The 13,901-nt window shown below is 40.8% G+C and overlaps 1 protein-coding gene across 1 annotated transcript; it reads right to left on the minus strand.

Annotated features, from left to right (window-relative positions):
* Positions 1-3,855: 3,855 nt before the first annotated feature.
* On the minus strand, positions 3,856-13,658 carry LOC124121163 (solute carrier family 23 member 2-like). Its single transcript, XM_046484149.2, has 9 exons — positions 13,625-13,658; positions 10,544-10,605; positions 10,181-10,362; positions 9,696-9,816; positions 9,339-9,495; positions 8,870-9,123; positions 7,854-8,127; positions 6,405-6,500; positions 3,856-5,166 (listed from the first exon to the last, which is right to left on the minus strand). Exons 1-9 carry the CDS (start codon positions 13,656-13,658, stop codon positions 4,952-4,954), a joined length of 1,395 nt encoding a protein of 464 aa, XP_046340105.2. The 3' UTR covers positions 3,856-4,951.
* Between the last annotated feature and the right edge of the window lie 243 nt (positions 13,659-13,901).

Raw genomic sequence — 13,901 nt, forward strand, 5'->3', positions numbered from 1 at the left:
ATAAATGGTAAGTCAGAGCTATGTTAATGTACAGGTTCAAAGACAGCAGCGATATTAAGAACTCAATTTGTACAGATTGTTTATCCGGAGAACTAGAGGATGAATACAATGTCTTTGTTATGTGTGAAAAGTATTCTCATTTTAGGTATAATTTTTCCCCTTGGTTAAAGGTATTCTTAAAGCCCGCAGTTAATGACACATCTGCTAAACTACAAAAATCCCAATATGATCCATGCTGTTGCCGTAATCTCAAAACATGTCTTTAAAATGAGAAATGTGTATCTTGATTTAAATCAAAGATGTATATCGCGTGAGCAATGTGAATCTGCAATCTGCATTGTACCAGGGGCATTGATGCCTAAACTACTGAATAAACTGTTGCCTGTCTGTCAAATGACAAGTTGAATTTGAATGGTTTGATAATCTGCATAATAGTCATTTATTTCCTCCGGACATATCCTGTAATGTATAATAACCATAAATGACAATTAATTCCAAACATTCATTGTTTGCACTCTTTCGAATGCAAAGGATATAAGCCGTAGGATATGAATGCATTTCTGTCAATCAGTGTAAACAGGGATAGACACACGTGGATAATTCACATTGGAGACATATGGTTATACAAAGAGCGAATTGTGTATGATGAAATGTTCCAGGTAACGCGTTTCATACTTTAACTGTTAACATTGATATTAACAGCATTCTGGCATTAATGATGTACTTACAAACAAATGTACTTAACATATGGTATCATTTCAATGCCGTAAATGCTTCACAAAATGATAGACGCAGCAAACAGTATTTGCATGAGATTACCCGAGGGTATTTACTGCTCTGTACTCTTATTCGTGCTATGTAATGTAAGGTCTTTATATAGCACCGCACATAGGTAATGGACAAGTGAGTGACTTAGTGAGTATTGTTTTACGCCGCTTTTGGCAATATTCCAGCAATGTCACGGCGGGGGACACCAGAAATGGGCTTCACACATTCTACCCATGTCGGGAATCGAACCCGGGTCTTCGGCGTGACGAGCTAACGCTTTAACCACTGGGCTACCCGACCGCCCCTGTAATGGACAAGTGATCTAATGCACTGAAACCAAGAAATATGCATTTGCTAGCTAAAAACATCGTCATTGAGATTTGATCTCGTGGCTTCAGTCCGACTGAGGATCGGCAGTGAGGTGACTGCGAGCGGCTACATTTAACAGCGTGTGCAGGGTACGTGCATTACCAGTGCGAACTGAAAGAAACAATCGTTCAGATAGGATATTTGAAGCGCTATTTACCTAGTTCACTGCTAAATGTAACCCCTCGCAGTTATCTGACTGCCGATTCTTACCCGGATTCTAACCACGTGGTCAAATCTCAATCATCATATTTTTGTCATTACTGTGAGTAATGTTCACTGTTTAAGTATCAGCACACTTGCAGCTATCTTCGTTAATTAATCATCGCGATATTTCGTGATACTGTTCAAAGTGGCAAGGACTATAAAGCCCGGGGAGGCACTGTTAACGGTGCGAATGCTATGATCCAGAATACGAGAAATAATAAGGTGCAGAATATGTTGATAACACCTCCAGAAAATGCAGAATATGTTATAATATTGTTACGTGTCGATTCCCAAATTGAAATTATGTCTACCCAGAAATCTGCACGTAAAAGAACTTAGTGTGAAACCAACAAACAACAAACAAGTGGTATACAATCAAGAAAATTAATGTATTTCAGTTATATAGAATACTAAACGAGCTCCCGTGTAATACCAATTTTATGAAACGAGTGAATAGTTCTGGTATCTGACGAGCGAAAGCGAGTCAGATACCACAACTATTCACGAGTTTCATAAAATTGGTTTTACACGAGAGCGAGTTTAGTATTTTATTTATTACTTGTCATTTATAATGTTTTTAGAATTATACTGTTGAGTGTAAATAGGCTGACACCTACACGATCCATGGATAATCCAATTTAGTTTAACAGAATAATACTTCAAACACGTCAAAAGTTGAAACGTATGAATTTAATATCATACAATGGTCCACCTTTAGAATTCAGGCGTTCGTCCCACAAAATTATCGTAGTGCTAAGGCTATCACAACTCACATAATTTAACTTAGACTAAAGACTCTCGTTGCGCTAGAGTACGATCGCCTTGTGGAACGGGGCCTTGCAGCTCAAAGTTTACAATGACGTCACAATACAAGATGACGTAATTTGTTGAATTTTGTTGCAAGATCCATCGGCGAAACAATGCCATGTGACGTCAGCCTAGCAACAAGGTTGCTGGGGTCATCGTGTGTGCATAAGCTCCTCCCAGTGATCTATCATCTCCACACACAATGTCGTTGAATACGCCAAGGGATGTTGAGAGCTTTCATTATTTGTTCGTGAAACGTGTTCCGAGAGTACATAAGCACGCGTTTTGGTATTACACAATGTGTAATAAAGCTGTATGTTTATTAAACGGGTGATCTCTTCACGGGAAAGTAATAAAACTTGGTTTACAAGTCAACATAAATTACTGCACAGCAATTACAATGGCAGTACACAATAGAGTGGTAGTACACTATTCAATGGCAATACATAATGTGATGGCAGTGGTCAGTATCAAATACAAAAATACAGTGTTGATAGCAAAAGACAGTGACAATAATATATACTACTCAAAAGAAGAACACTGATATGTTTGCACTTAAAATAAAAAAGGAACAGAAGACGAAGACATGTGTAGTAAATTCAATAATGGCCGAGTATACAGCAAGAAAGAATCATGAATATTCCACTACATTTCATAAAAAGTGTTGATGTCAATAATGTCACTGAGGTCAAAATTGGAAATCCAGGCCATGAGAGAAAATTCAGTAACGAGTGTGTCCGCCCCTAGCAGCCACACATGCAACACAATGACGCCTCATGGACGTCACTAATGTCTGTAGTGTGTTCTGTGGGATAGCATGCCACTCCAAACTCAGCCATTGAGCAAGCTGGCGCAGATCTTGAGGTGGAGGGTGGTTCTCCCTAACACGTCTCCTCAATGCTTCAACAACGACGTGTCGGTCTTCTCTTCCTGTTGTCACACGAGGGCGTCATGACCTTGGTCTATCACGTACTGTCTGTGTTGTTGGAACATTCAACCTTCGAGCAACTTCCCGCTGTGAAACATTCTCATTTAGCCACCCAATAGCTCTGGCTCGTTCTTCAATCGTGAGGTGTCGACGTTGTGGCATGTTGAACACAGTGACGCAGTTTCATAGCGACCTGCCTTTATCAACCCAAATTTCGCACAAAAAATCCTTGTGGCTCGTGCTTCGTGATAATAAGTGATAAAATGCACGATCTCCATTTTTACGGCAGCTGTGAGGAGGAGATTACAACAAACAATTCCATGAAAATGAGTGCTGGTCAAAATGAACTTTGACGAGTCCACTATGATTGAAATTCTTTGTTCTGGTCATGAAGTCACTTGAGTAAGGGTAGTCTTCAATATCAGTACGTTAGCCGCCGATCAGGAGGCCATTTACCAAATTTAAAAGGAATCGAATGAACAGTGCTACAAAATATCAGTGTTCCCTAAATTATTTTGACGAGCATATATTTACCCAGATGGGCTAGGCAGGGAATCAGGGATGATGAGCGATCCTCGCATGAAAGCTTGCAGTTTGCAATAAATAGGAAAATTTGACATATGTCACAGTACCGTGGAATTTGTTTACTGATCAAAGAAAATGCACAAAAACTTTCAATATAGACTTTATTCACCGAATAGTATACACCAAAAAGAACTACAACAGGTGAAAATAATAGACATAATTCTCTCGGACTTTGAAGTATTGCTGTGAACAAGCACCAGCTATGTTTTCATGAAAAATAGCAATCAGTGTTGCAAAGTTAGAAAGAAAATGTTCAGTAAAATATATACGAATCTAACAAAATATTCGATATGAATTACCTCGTACCATGACATTCTGTACAACATGCTCTTCAAATGTGAACTTATTGACTTTTGTATGCTGTATACACTAAAAAGTTATATTATTTACTTTATATTGTAAAAATACTTCCTTAATTTGATTTCAAACTCCCATTTATTTACCAGTAACTACATATTACCTGGTGTTATCATTGATTTTCAGTGATCAGTTGATATTATTATCACCGCTATTTTGCCATTACACCAAATGGAATCTCTTTCGGCAGATTATTGACTCTAGTTATTCTCTGGCGTTAACATTATATATTTATTTAAAAGAGAGAGGTGTTATATAGATATTTATTTGTCTGTTCACCAATCCCTTATATGAAACTATGTTTTCCTGAGTATGATATTGTTTAAATCCGTTATATTATATATGACAGTTTTATATCAATAACATTATTCCTTTAAACTAAATCATAAATCTTGAATATAGAGGAACAAATAATAAGCATCATTAAAAAATTAAGAATGACAACAAAGCAACAGAAGTATTATAAACGACACATCTTGTGTAAATTCTGATTACTGCGGTCTTTTCTACATGTAAATATTTTATCTAATCCGGCTTCTGACATTATGTTCAAGTAATATGTAGCTACATGTTTACTACAGCCACATCAGAATACGTCGACATCCTTATAAAGCCATGTGAGTTCTTAATAACTCGAGTATGGCAGCAAAGAGTATAATGGAATGAATGTTGCTCCAGGCCTTAGCAGTAGTCCAGCTATTTCACTCTGGCCTGCAAATAGTTAGTCTGGACCGGGCTAACCAGCATCTTGCGACATCCATCCATACCTTCTTGCACGATGATACACATGCAGCAAAGTCACACACTGTCCCAAATAGATCTACCTTACCCCAGTGAAGTACACTTGGCATCACACAAGGACTTCACTAGTAGGGATGCAGACTGGTATGATGTTAACGTTTCGGTCAGATGCATGTCATGTCAACCTAGTGATCAGTGCAGTCGATGTCTCCTCCCACGTCGGCAACAGAATCCTCCGGTGTAGGTCGGGGACACGGGGAGCCAGCTGCACGTGAGTCCCGCAGGAAGGTACTGTGTGATGAACGTCAGATCGTACGTGGAGGTGTCGCCAGATGAAATGGATGTATCCTCCTTGCAAATGACTCCTTCCTCCCTCCACTTCAGCATCCCCCTCTCTTCTATAGTTCCTGGAAGTAAGACCATGCTTAGTTACAAGAACACTCCACTTGAGCACCCACTCTCACCAGTACATCCAGGAAGTCAGAGAAAGCGTTGTTATAGGAACATTCTACTATACACCTGTTCTGTAGTTACTGGAAGTAAGACAAAGCTTAGTTACAAGTAAACTCCACTTGAGCACCCACTCTCTTCATTAGTTCCCGGAAGTAAGAGAAAGCGTAGTTCAAGGAACACTCTACTATACTTTTGTTTATAGTTCCTGCAAATAAGACAATGCTTAGTTACAGAAACACTCTACTTCAATATGTCCCACTTGTCTGCAGTTCTTGGAAGTTAGACAATGCTTAGATACAGGAATAGACCCGTGAAGATTCGGGGTAGAATAGGTCTTCAGCAACCCATGTCGTAAAAGGCGACTAACGGGATCGGGTCAGGCTCGCTGACTTGGCATGTCATCGTATCCCAATTGCGTGGATCGATGCTCATGATGTCAATCACTGAATTGTCTGGTCCAGACTCGATTATTTACAGACAGCCGTCATATAGCTGGAATATTATAGTGCGGCGTTAAACAACAAACAAACAAACAAAGTTACAGGAATACTTCAGAATATCCAACTTTTCTGCAGTACCTGGAAGTATACTGTGTGCCCAGAGTGATCCCTCCCACAGGCTTGCTATTCCATCTTATCGCATAGGTTACGGTACGAAATGCAAAAGTCAAACAAACGGGAGGGAAATCTCAACCTGCTTTGTAATCAATAAAGATATATTTTCTTTGATGAGGTAATCATACGTCGGTACATATTATGTTGACTACAACAATGCATGTTGCTGAACAATATTTAAAATGGCCAAAACAATTCTCGTGTATGCAGTATACCAGTTAATATCAAAACATTCACTGATCATTGTGATTTGTATAAAGGGGAAAGTTGCATTCTCTACTCTTGAGCGGGCACGGGTGGCCCAGTCGTCTAAGGCGCCATGATTCGCCGTGCAGAAGTGCGTCCCTTGGACACGCCAGAAACCTATGGTTGTGGGTAAGAATCCCGGTTCGCCCCGATTATGTTTCTAGGTTTGTCAGCACCATACCCGTGCTCGCGGGTTTCACCTAAGCGGTAAATGTCTGAGATCTCCAACACTTCGGGCTTTCCTCTCACATTATGCTGACACGCCGTGATATAACTGGAATACTGTTCAAAGCGGCGTTAAACCCAACTCACTCACTCTTGATGGTGTTTACCTGGAGCTATGTTGTCGAGGATGCACCCAACAACGCCGCCGACCAACATAGGAGATCCAAGAAGGACGTTCAAGATGTGAGTCGATTCAGCATGACCTAGAAAATAGATAATTAATACAATCGACAAAACCCTTTCGAAAGTCATAAGAAATCTCTGCATGAAGCAGAGTCGATTGTACGATTCCGACTATATCTTGAGCATGTGTTTATGAATCACTATCAAATAGTGATGATACTAGATGTTCGCGAAAAGGCTAGCGTATCCTGCCGCACCGGTGGCACCCACTTCAAACACATTCAAGTCAAGTCAAGTGTTCACCTAAAAACACGGGAACATGTGGTCAAAATTGGGAATTGCATCGGACATCATTTTTGTTATCGATGCGTCAAAATTGGAAATGTTCTCCACGTTTCTACCGTAAAACGTTTTGAAAGCTTTACTGAGGCTTTGTGACCTTGATCAAAAAACTTTTGAGTCGTATGAAGCTCTCTTCGTAGAAAGAGCGTGCTCGATTGTACCTCAATGGGCTTCACACTTTGTACCTATGTCGGAAATCGTACCCGGGTCTTCGGGGTGACGAGCAAACGCTTTAACAGTGGGCCACCAGACCGCCCCTCTGAAGATAGAAATGTGACTATATCTATGCATATGGTCACCACGCTTAGTAACAAATGCCCCAAGGAAAAAGGATTGAAGTTTTTACTTAATCCGTAAGGGTTAGTGGTGTACAAAGTTGAAAAATCGAATATTTTTTATAGAATTGAACTTGGTTCCTTTCTGAGATTGCAAAAGGTTTGGCGAATCCTGTGAATATACAGAAAGTCCTTCCCTATTTGTATTAAGGATTATGGTTAATCTTTGGGATTTGGTGGTACATTTGCTGGACATAGCAAGATGTATCTCATGTATATTTCTTAATGGAGCTATGAATCCTGTACGAAAGAGGAATGGTCTTCAGGTTTTTAAAGTCAAGTAAAAGTTGATAGTACTGATGCATGGTTTCATCAGACTGCTTCCTCGGTTGACATATTGGCCTAATACCCGTGCAAAAGACATCATACAACACATGAGTTAAATAAGCCCTGTACCAACTCGATGACAAATCAAGGGTTTTCTTGATGTTCACTATTACTTTGAAGAGAAGTATGACTTACCTTATTTCAAGGATATCTCAAGTTATTATTGGTTACACAATACATATGAAATATGAATCAAATCAATAAATCTACATGGAGTAGTTCGGTTTCCTAACATATCATTCAGCTGTATACTGCGAGGAATGAACACTTTTGAACCTTCCTTGTCTGTTGTGTAGCGAAGTGGTTGAAACGATAACCTTACACCCACTGACCCTGGTTCTACACAGGGTAGTGTTAATCATTCCCTGTGTCTCCATTCCTGATATTAATGGAATACGAACTGAAAGAGGGCGAAAGGTATCCACCCACCTGTGTCGATAGCTCTGGGGTTGTTTGTTACCCACTGAGGCAGCATCATGCCCAACATCAGCGCCAGACCCAGCACCATGAGGTTCCTTGATGAGGACAGATCCACAAACTGCAGAGTAGATAGGCCGACAGCTGCCACCATTCCGAATGTCACAACGGCCACCCCACCAATCACTGGAGTAGGAATGAGGCTGACCACAGCTCCGAATTTACCCACCATGCCACACAGAGTCAGAATTACGCCTGCTGTAAGGAAGACAGACCTACTTGCAACCTGGAAGAAACAGAAAACTCCACGTAAAACGATCTTCAATTGTATAACACGTGAACTAATACACCTAAGGAGAAAATAAATTTCTATGGCCACGGAATTAAACTTGCTTCCATGTTGAAAATACTTTTCCTTGGTCGTATTATTTAATATGTGTGAAAGTGTGAATCAATGCAGATAGTATCACATAAACTAGTTTCAAACAGTGTTCGAAATTATCTAGAACAATGCCATTCCCCCTCAAAATGATCGGGCAATATTAATGTTCAGTTTAGTTCGATGCTCAGTGTTTAGTTTTGTTCGTACAGTAAACTACGTTTATAACGAACTCAAAGGGACTACTTATTTTAGTTCGTTATAACCGTAATTGGTTATAAGCATATATACAGTATAACTACAGCAAATAGTCGGTACTAAAAAGTTAGTTCTTTATATCCGTTAGTTCGTTATAAACGTGCTCGTTATAACCGTAGTTTACTGTACCAATAAAAGCAGACAGTGGGGCAGCCTCGTGGTTAAAACGTTCGCTCGTCACGCCGACGACCCGGGTTCGTTTCCCCAGTGTCCAGTAGGAATAATCAAGTGGAATGGAAGTTTACCTGTTACGTTTCCAGGGATACAGATGTTTCCCACAGGAGTCAATGTCGAATGTGTTTCGCCCATCATTGCATTCATCATAAAATCTAATTCATTTAAAATATTTTTGGGGGTGGGTGGGGTGTTTTTTTTATTTAGATCCACAAACCTTGGTTATGACTAAAGCTCCAACGTTTTCACTGTAGGATGTTATACCATGCACAGCACCTACACTACCGGCTATGAGACTTCCAAGGCCTTCCATCACAATCCCCCGATTTACAGCATGCGATGGGGGAGGAGGTGCGGCGCTGGCACGGGCAGCAGCAAAGTAGTCCCCGACAGACTCTATGATGGAGGCGATGGTAGCTGCCAACATCCCAACATACCCGGCAGCACTGATAGTGGGCCGACCCAAGTGCCCTGCAACACGAAGTGAGGGAATGAATGTAGTTTAAACGTTGACTCATCACTCCGAAACCTCACATTCGATTCCCCAATGGGTAAAATATGTAATATTGCTAAAAGCGCCGTAAAACCCAACTCACCTACTATATTCTGATGGCTGACATTTTGATAACCTAGATTCAATTTGCAAACCATTCAATCTGCTACTTCTTCAAAGATATGGGATATACCTGGATATGGGAAGTAAAACCAAGGAGCGTCCTTCACAACGTGGAGTCTCGAATCGGTCCTGGCCTGGAAACCAGGATCTGTGCTGTTGGTTGGGAACACGTCCGATTGTGTAAGCACGAAGCAGAGGATGCACATGATGACAATTGACAGGAGGACCTTCAAAAGAGATTTCATGTCCATCATATTGACAGATGGTTTGTCCTTTTCATTGCTTGGGATATTTCTGTTATATGTTCCTCTTCATATTTCAAATAAAATCCGGAGATATTACTATCATCTGATAGAAGAAAATATTTCCGGATTGAAAGAAACACTGCACGTTGTGTTACATCCTGAAAAATCAACTATTCACTTACAGGTATGAGCTGAAAGAAGGGATAACGGTTGATGTGGCACCGTTTCTGTCTTGTATATACTGGAACTGGAAGTTGGTATTTCCCAAGGAACAGCGCGAAGCACACCACAAGGAGCACTGTGCTGTCAGTTGAAATGACAAATGGTGATATAATGTACTGATACAAAAGTTATATGGTGAACAAAAACTACGGAAGTTAATTTCTTGTAAGATACACTGACATTCTTGAAGTTGTCATTTAATATTCTGACGCGGCCAAAAGTGAGGTAAAATATTACATTTAAATGGCTGTGAAATTAAAGTGGCGTTAAGAGTTATATATAATACTTGGGAAAGCCATTATACATAGTCTGACTTCGTAAATTGCTCAAGAATGGATTATCTCGAGAATAACAACATGCGTCACTGTGGAGATATGTTCAGTGAAGGTTAAAATGATGGTATCAGACATGAGGCAAGTGCAATTGTCTTCTAGAATTGTCCTACCCTGTGCTGATGCCCCATTGGTCCTTGCATAACGCTCCCGCAAGCGAGGCGAGGGACAGACCAACCAGTGCAATAGTCGGAGCGATTGTGAGCGGCCCTATGAATCTCAGCAGTAAACCCACAACACCCGTCCCCCCTAACACAATCTGTGTCAGAGATGCCAGCATTATGTTACCCTGAATCTACAAGAAAATATGATGAAATTATTACTGATCAGACGACATTAATCATTGCAATTATTATATATACATGTAACAATAGTATGAATGTGAACATGGTATTGACAAAATTAATAGAATATACTGCTGCATAGTTTTTTTAGGACATATTTGACATTTTGATTATTTTCGGAAGACATCTTACCTCTCGCACTCGCACTACCCACGGCAGATCATACGTCCCATTGATTGTGAGAGATGTAGGAACTGCAGGAAGCGAATAGGATCACGTATATGGCTTGAATACAAACAGGTGGTACCATCACGAGGCAGAAACGATGAGACATATTCAATCACGTGGCAGAGAAACCGGCACGAGAAAAGGAGACTGTCACAAGGCAGAGATACAATCACGTGACAGAGATACCATCACAAGGCAGAGATACAATCACGTGACAGAGATACCATCACGAGGCAGAGATACAATCACAAGGCAGAGATACAATTACAAGGCAGAGATACAATCACGTGACAGAGATACCATCACGAGGCAGCGATACAATCACGTAGCAGAGATACAATCACATAACAGAGATACAATCACGAGGCAGAGATACAATCACGTGACAGAGATACAATTACGAGGCAGGGATCCAATCACGAGGCAGAGATACAATTACGAGGTAGGGATCCAATCATGAGGCAGAGATACAATTACAAAGCTGAGATACAACCACGAAGCAGTGATACAATTACAAGGAAGAGATAGAAGTACGAAACCGAGATACAATCACGAGATATATGTGAAGAGACAGAGATACAAAAATCACGAGACAAAGACACAATAATGAGACAGAGATACGATCATAAGGTAGAGATGCAATTATGAGGGAGACATGATGAGACAGAGATACAATCTCGAGGCAGTGACATAATTATGAGGCAGAGACACAATCACGTGGCAAAGACACAATCACAGGGCAGAGATACCTTTACGAGGCAATGATACAATCACGAATCTGAGATACAATCACATGGCAGAGTTACAGTAACAAGGAAAGAATACAATCGAGAAATAGAGAAACCCTCAAGACGCAGAGAAACCCTCACGAGGCAGAGACACCATAACGAGACAGAGACACCATCACGAGGCAGAGATACCGTCACGAGGCAGAAATACAATCACGTAGCAGAAATGCAATTACGAGGTAGAGCTTAAATCCCGAGGCAGAAATACAATCACGTAGCAGAAATGCAATTACGAGGTAGAGCTAAAATCCCGAGGCAGAGATACAATCATAAGGCAGAGATACAATCATAAGGTAGAGATACAATCGCGAGGGAGACATGATGAGACAGAGATACACTACATGATGAGACAGAAGCAGAGATATATACTGAACAACAAAAGTTCTTGCGACATTGAAAAAGATTCAATGCAAAGTTATGTTTTTTTACCAATTCTGAAACAATTTCGGTTTGCTCCTTACTCCTGTAAGTGTTCAAATGGTTTAATTTGCCATACTGACTTTAGAAAATGCGTGATTTCATATAAAAAAACATGAACATGCCAAAATGTCAATTTACAAATCAATAGCGTGTGTGTTCACCTCTGGTTGTGATGCAAGCAGCACATCTTCGTCTCATGGAATGGACCAGGCGTCGCACAAAGTCCTGTTGGATATCTGTCCATATCTGCTGGAGCATGTTTCGAAGTTCCTGGAGTGTCTGTTGAAAACGTGGTTGACGTCGAAGGCGTCGATCCATCTCATCCCACATGTGATCGATTGGTGAGAGAACAGGGGAATGAGCCGGCCAGGGAATGACATTAACGTTGTTTTGTTGAAGAGATTCCTGAACAAGTCGAGCAATATGAGGACGGGCATTGTCAGGTTGAAAGGTAATGCCTGGGCCATGACGACGCAAAAACGGTGGAACAACAGGGCCGATGATCCCGTCGCGGTAGAGCTGTCCATTGAGATCTCCCTCTACCAGTATCAAACGGGTCCTCTGTCTTGCTGTAATCCCACCCTATACCATAACGCTGCCGCCCCCGAACCGATCTTCTTCCATGACACAATGATTGACGTAACGTTCACCTCGACGTCGGTACACTCGAATCCGTCCATCGCTGTGGCTGAGATGAAAACGAGACTCGTCAGTGAATAGAACTTGTCCCGAATGCATGGCCGTCCAGCGTAGACGCTGTCTGCACCACTGTAGACGTGCTTGACGGTGGTTTCCTGTCAAAATGGGACGTCTGGCGGGTCTTCTGGCGACAATCCCTGCACATCTGAGGCGACGACGTACAGTTTGTGAAGATATTCGTCGAAGGCCAAGGATGCTTCGTGCAGTCACTGTTGCTGCAGTCGTCTGTTGCCAACGTTGCCATAAACACGAAATGGTGTTTCTGGGGACATTAAATTGTCTTGCAACATCACGTTGATTCGATCCTGCCTCAAGCATACCAGTGGCTCGCAGACGCTCATTTTCGGACAGGCATAGCATTTCGTAATGTTGTATTATTGCGTAATTTTGTTGTTTTTCTGAGTGGTTGTTGTCAGCACGATGCTAAACAATGCATATGGAATCCCGTTAACGCACATGTTTTTATACCCATTCTTGGGTAGTGAAATGCATGGGGCTTGCATAAAAGTCAACTTTTGCATGGAATGCATGCTTTTCTGTAGCAGTTGCGTGTTTGTGACTTGATTCCATACATGTACTACAATATTGAAAACCAAAAATATCAAAAATACACTAAAATATTAGTGTCACGGGAACTTTTGTTGTTGAGTATAACTATGAGATATAACCGCGCGGCATATATACCGTTACAAGGCAATGCCACAAACACGTGACAGAGGTATAATCACGAGCCAGACATCACGAGGCAGAGATACATGATGGGTAAAGGATACAATCACGTGGCAGAGATACGAACACGCTTATAACGAACTGACGGATATAACGAACTTACTTTTTTGGTCCCGACTATTTGCTGTAGTTATGTTGTATATATGCTTATAACGAACTACCGTTATAACGAACTAAAATTAGTAGTCCCTTTGAGTTCATTATAACCGTAGTTTACTGTATAATGAACCAGCAGTCTTTGAAATACATACAACACACCAGCGCCAGAGAATAATCAGTTTTGAATATCAGCCGAAACAGAAAAGGCAAATTTGAATTTTATTTGAAAATCATTGACGGCACCAGGGGTTCGCGAAAGGGGTAAGCATGTATAAGCAAATCTACTTTCAATATTTAGACATACTGATACCTTCAGTTGGGCACTTCCACTTGTCTGCCGCCATCATTGGGATAATTGCTGCCAGGAAATTTGGAGATGCCCCTTGGATTATTGGTAATCTGGAATGTTGAAGATTTCCTACATTGAAGAAGATTTCTCTTCACCCACAACTAACACGCGTTCTGTTTTATATCCAAATTCATTATTAAGCACTTTCAGTTAGACTTCAAAAGTCAGATTATATAAATATGGCTTTCCATTTGAATTTCACCATATAAGATTCAATGACAACCAAATATCTTTTCAT

The sequence above is a fragment of the Haliotis rufescens genome, unplaced genomic scaffold (genome assembly GCF_023055435.1).
Source record: "Haliotis rufescens isolate VD_foot unplaced genomic scaffold, xgHalRufe1.0.p SCAF_75, whole genome shotgun sequence".
NCBI classification, from domain to species: Eukaryota; Metazoa; Mollusca; class Gastropoda; order Lepetellida; family Haliotidae; genus Haliotis; species Haliotis rufescens.

Coding starts and splice junctions, on each gene's coding strand:
- LOC124121163 (XM_046484149.2), bottom strand. CDS start 13,658: ATGGCGGCAGACAAGTGGAAGTGCCCAACTGAAG. Junction 9,817..10,180: donor CAATGGGGCATCAGCACAGG/GTAGGACAATTC, acceptor TTCAACTGACAG/CACAGTGCTCCTTGTGGTGT. Junction 5,167..6,404: donor CCTCGACAACATAGCTCCAG/GTAAACACCATC, acceptor TCTTACTTCCAG/GAACTATAGAAGAGAGGGGG.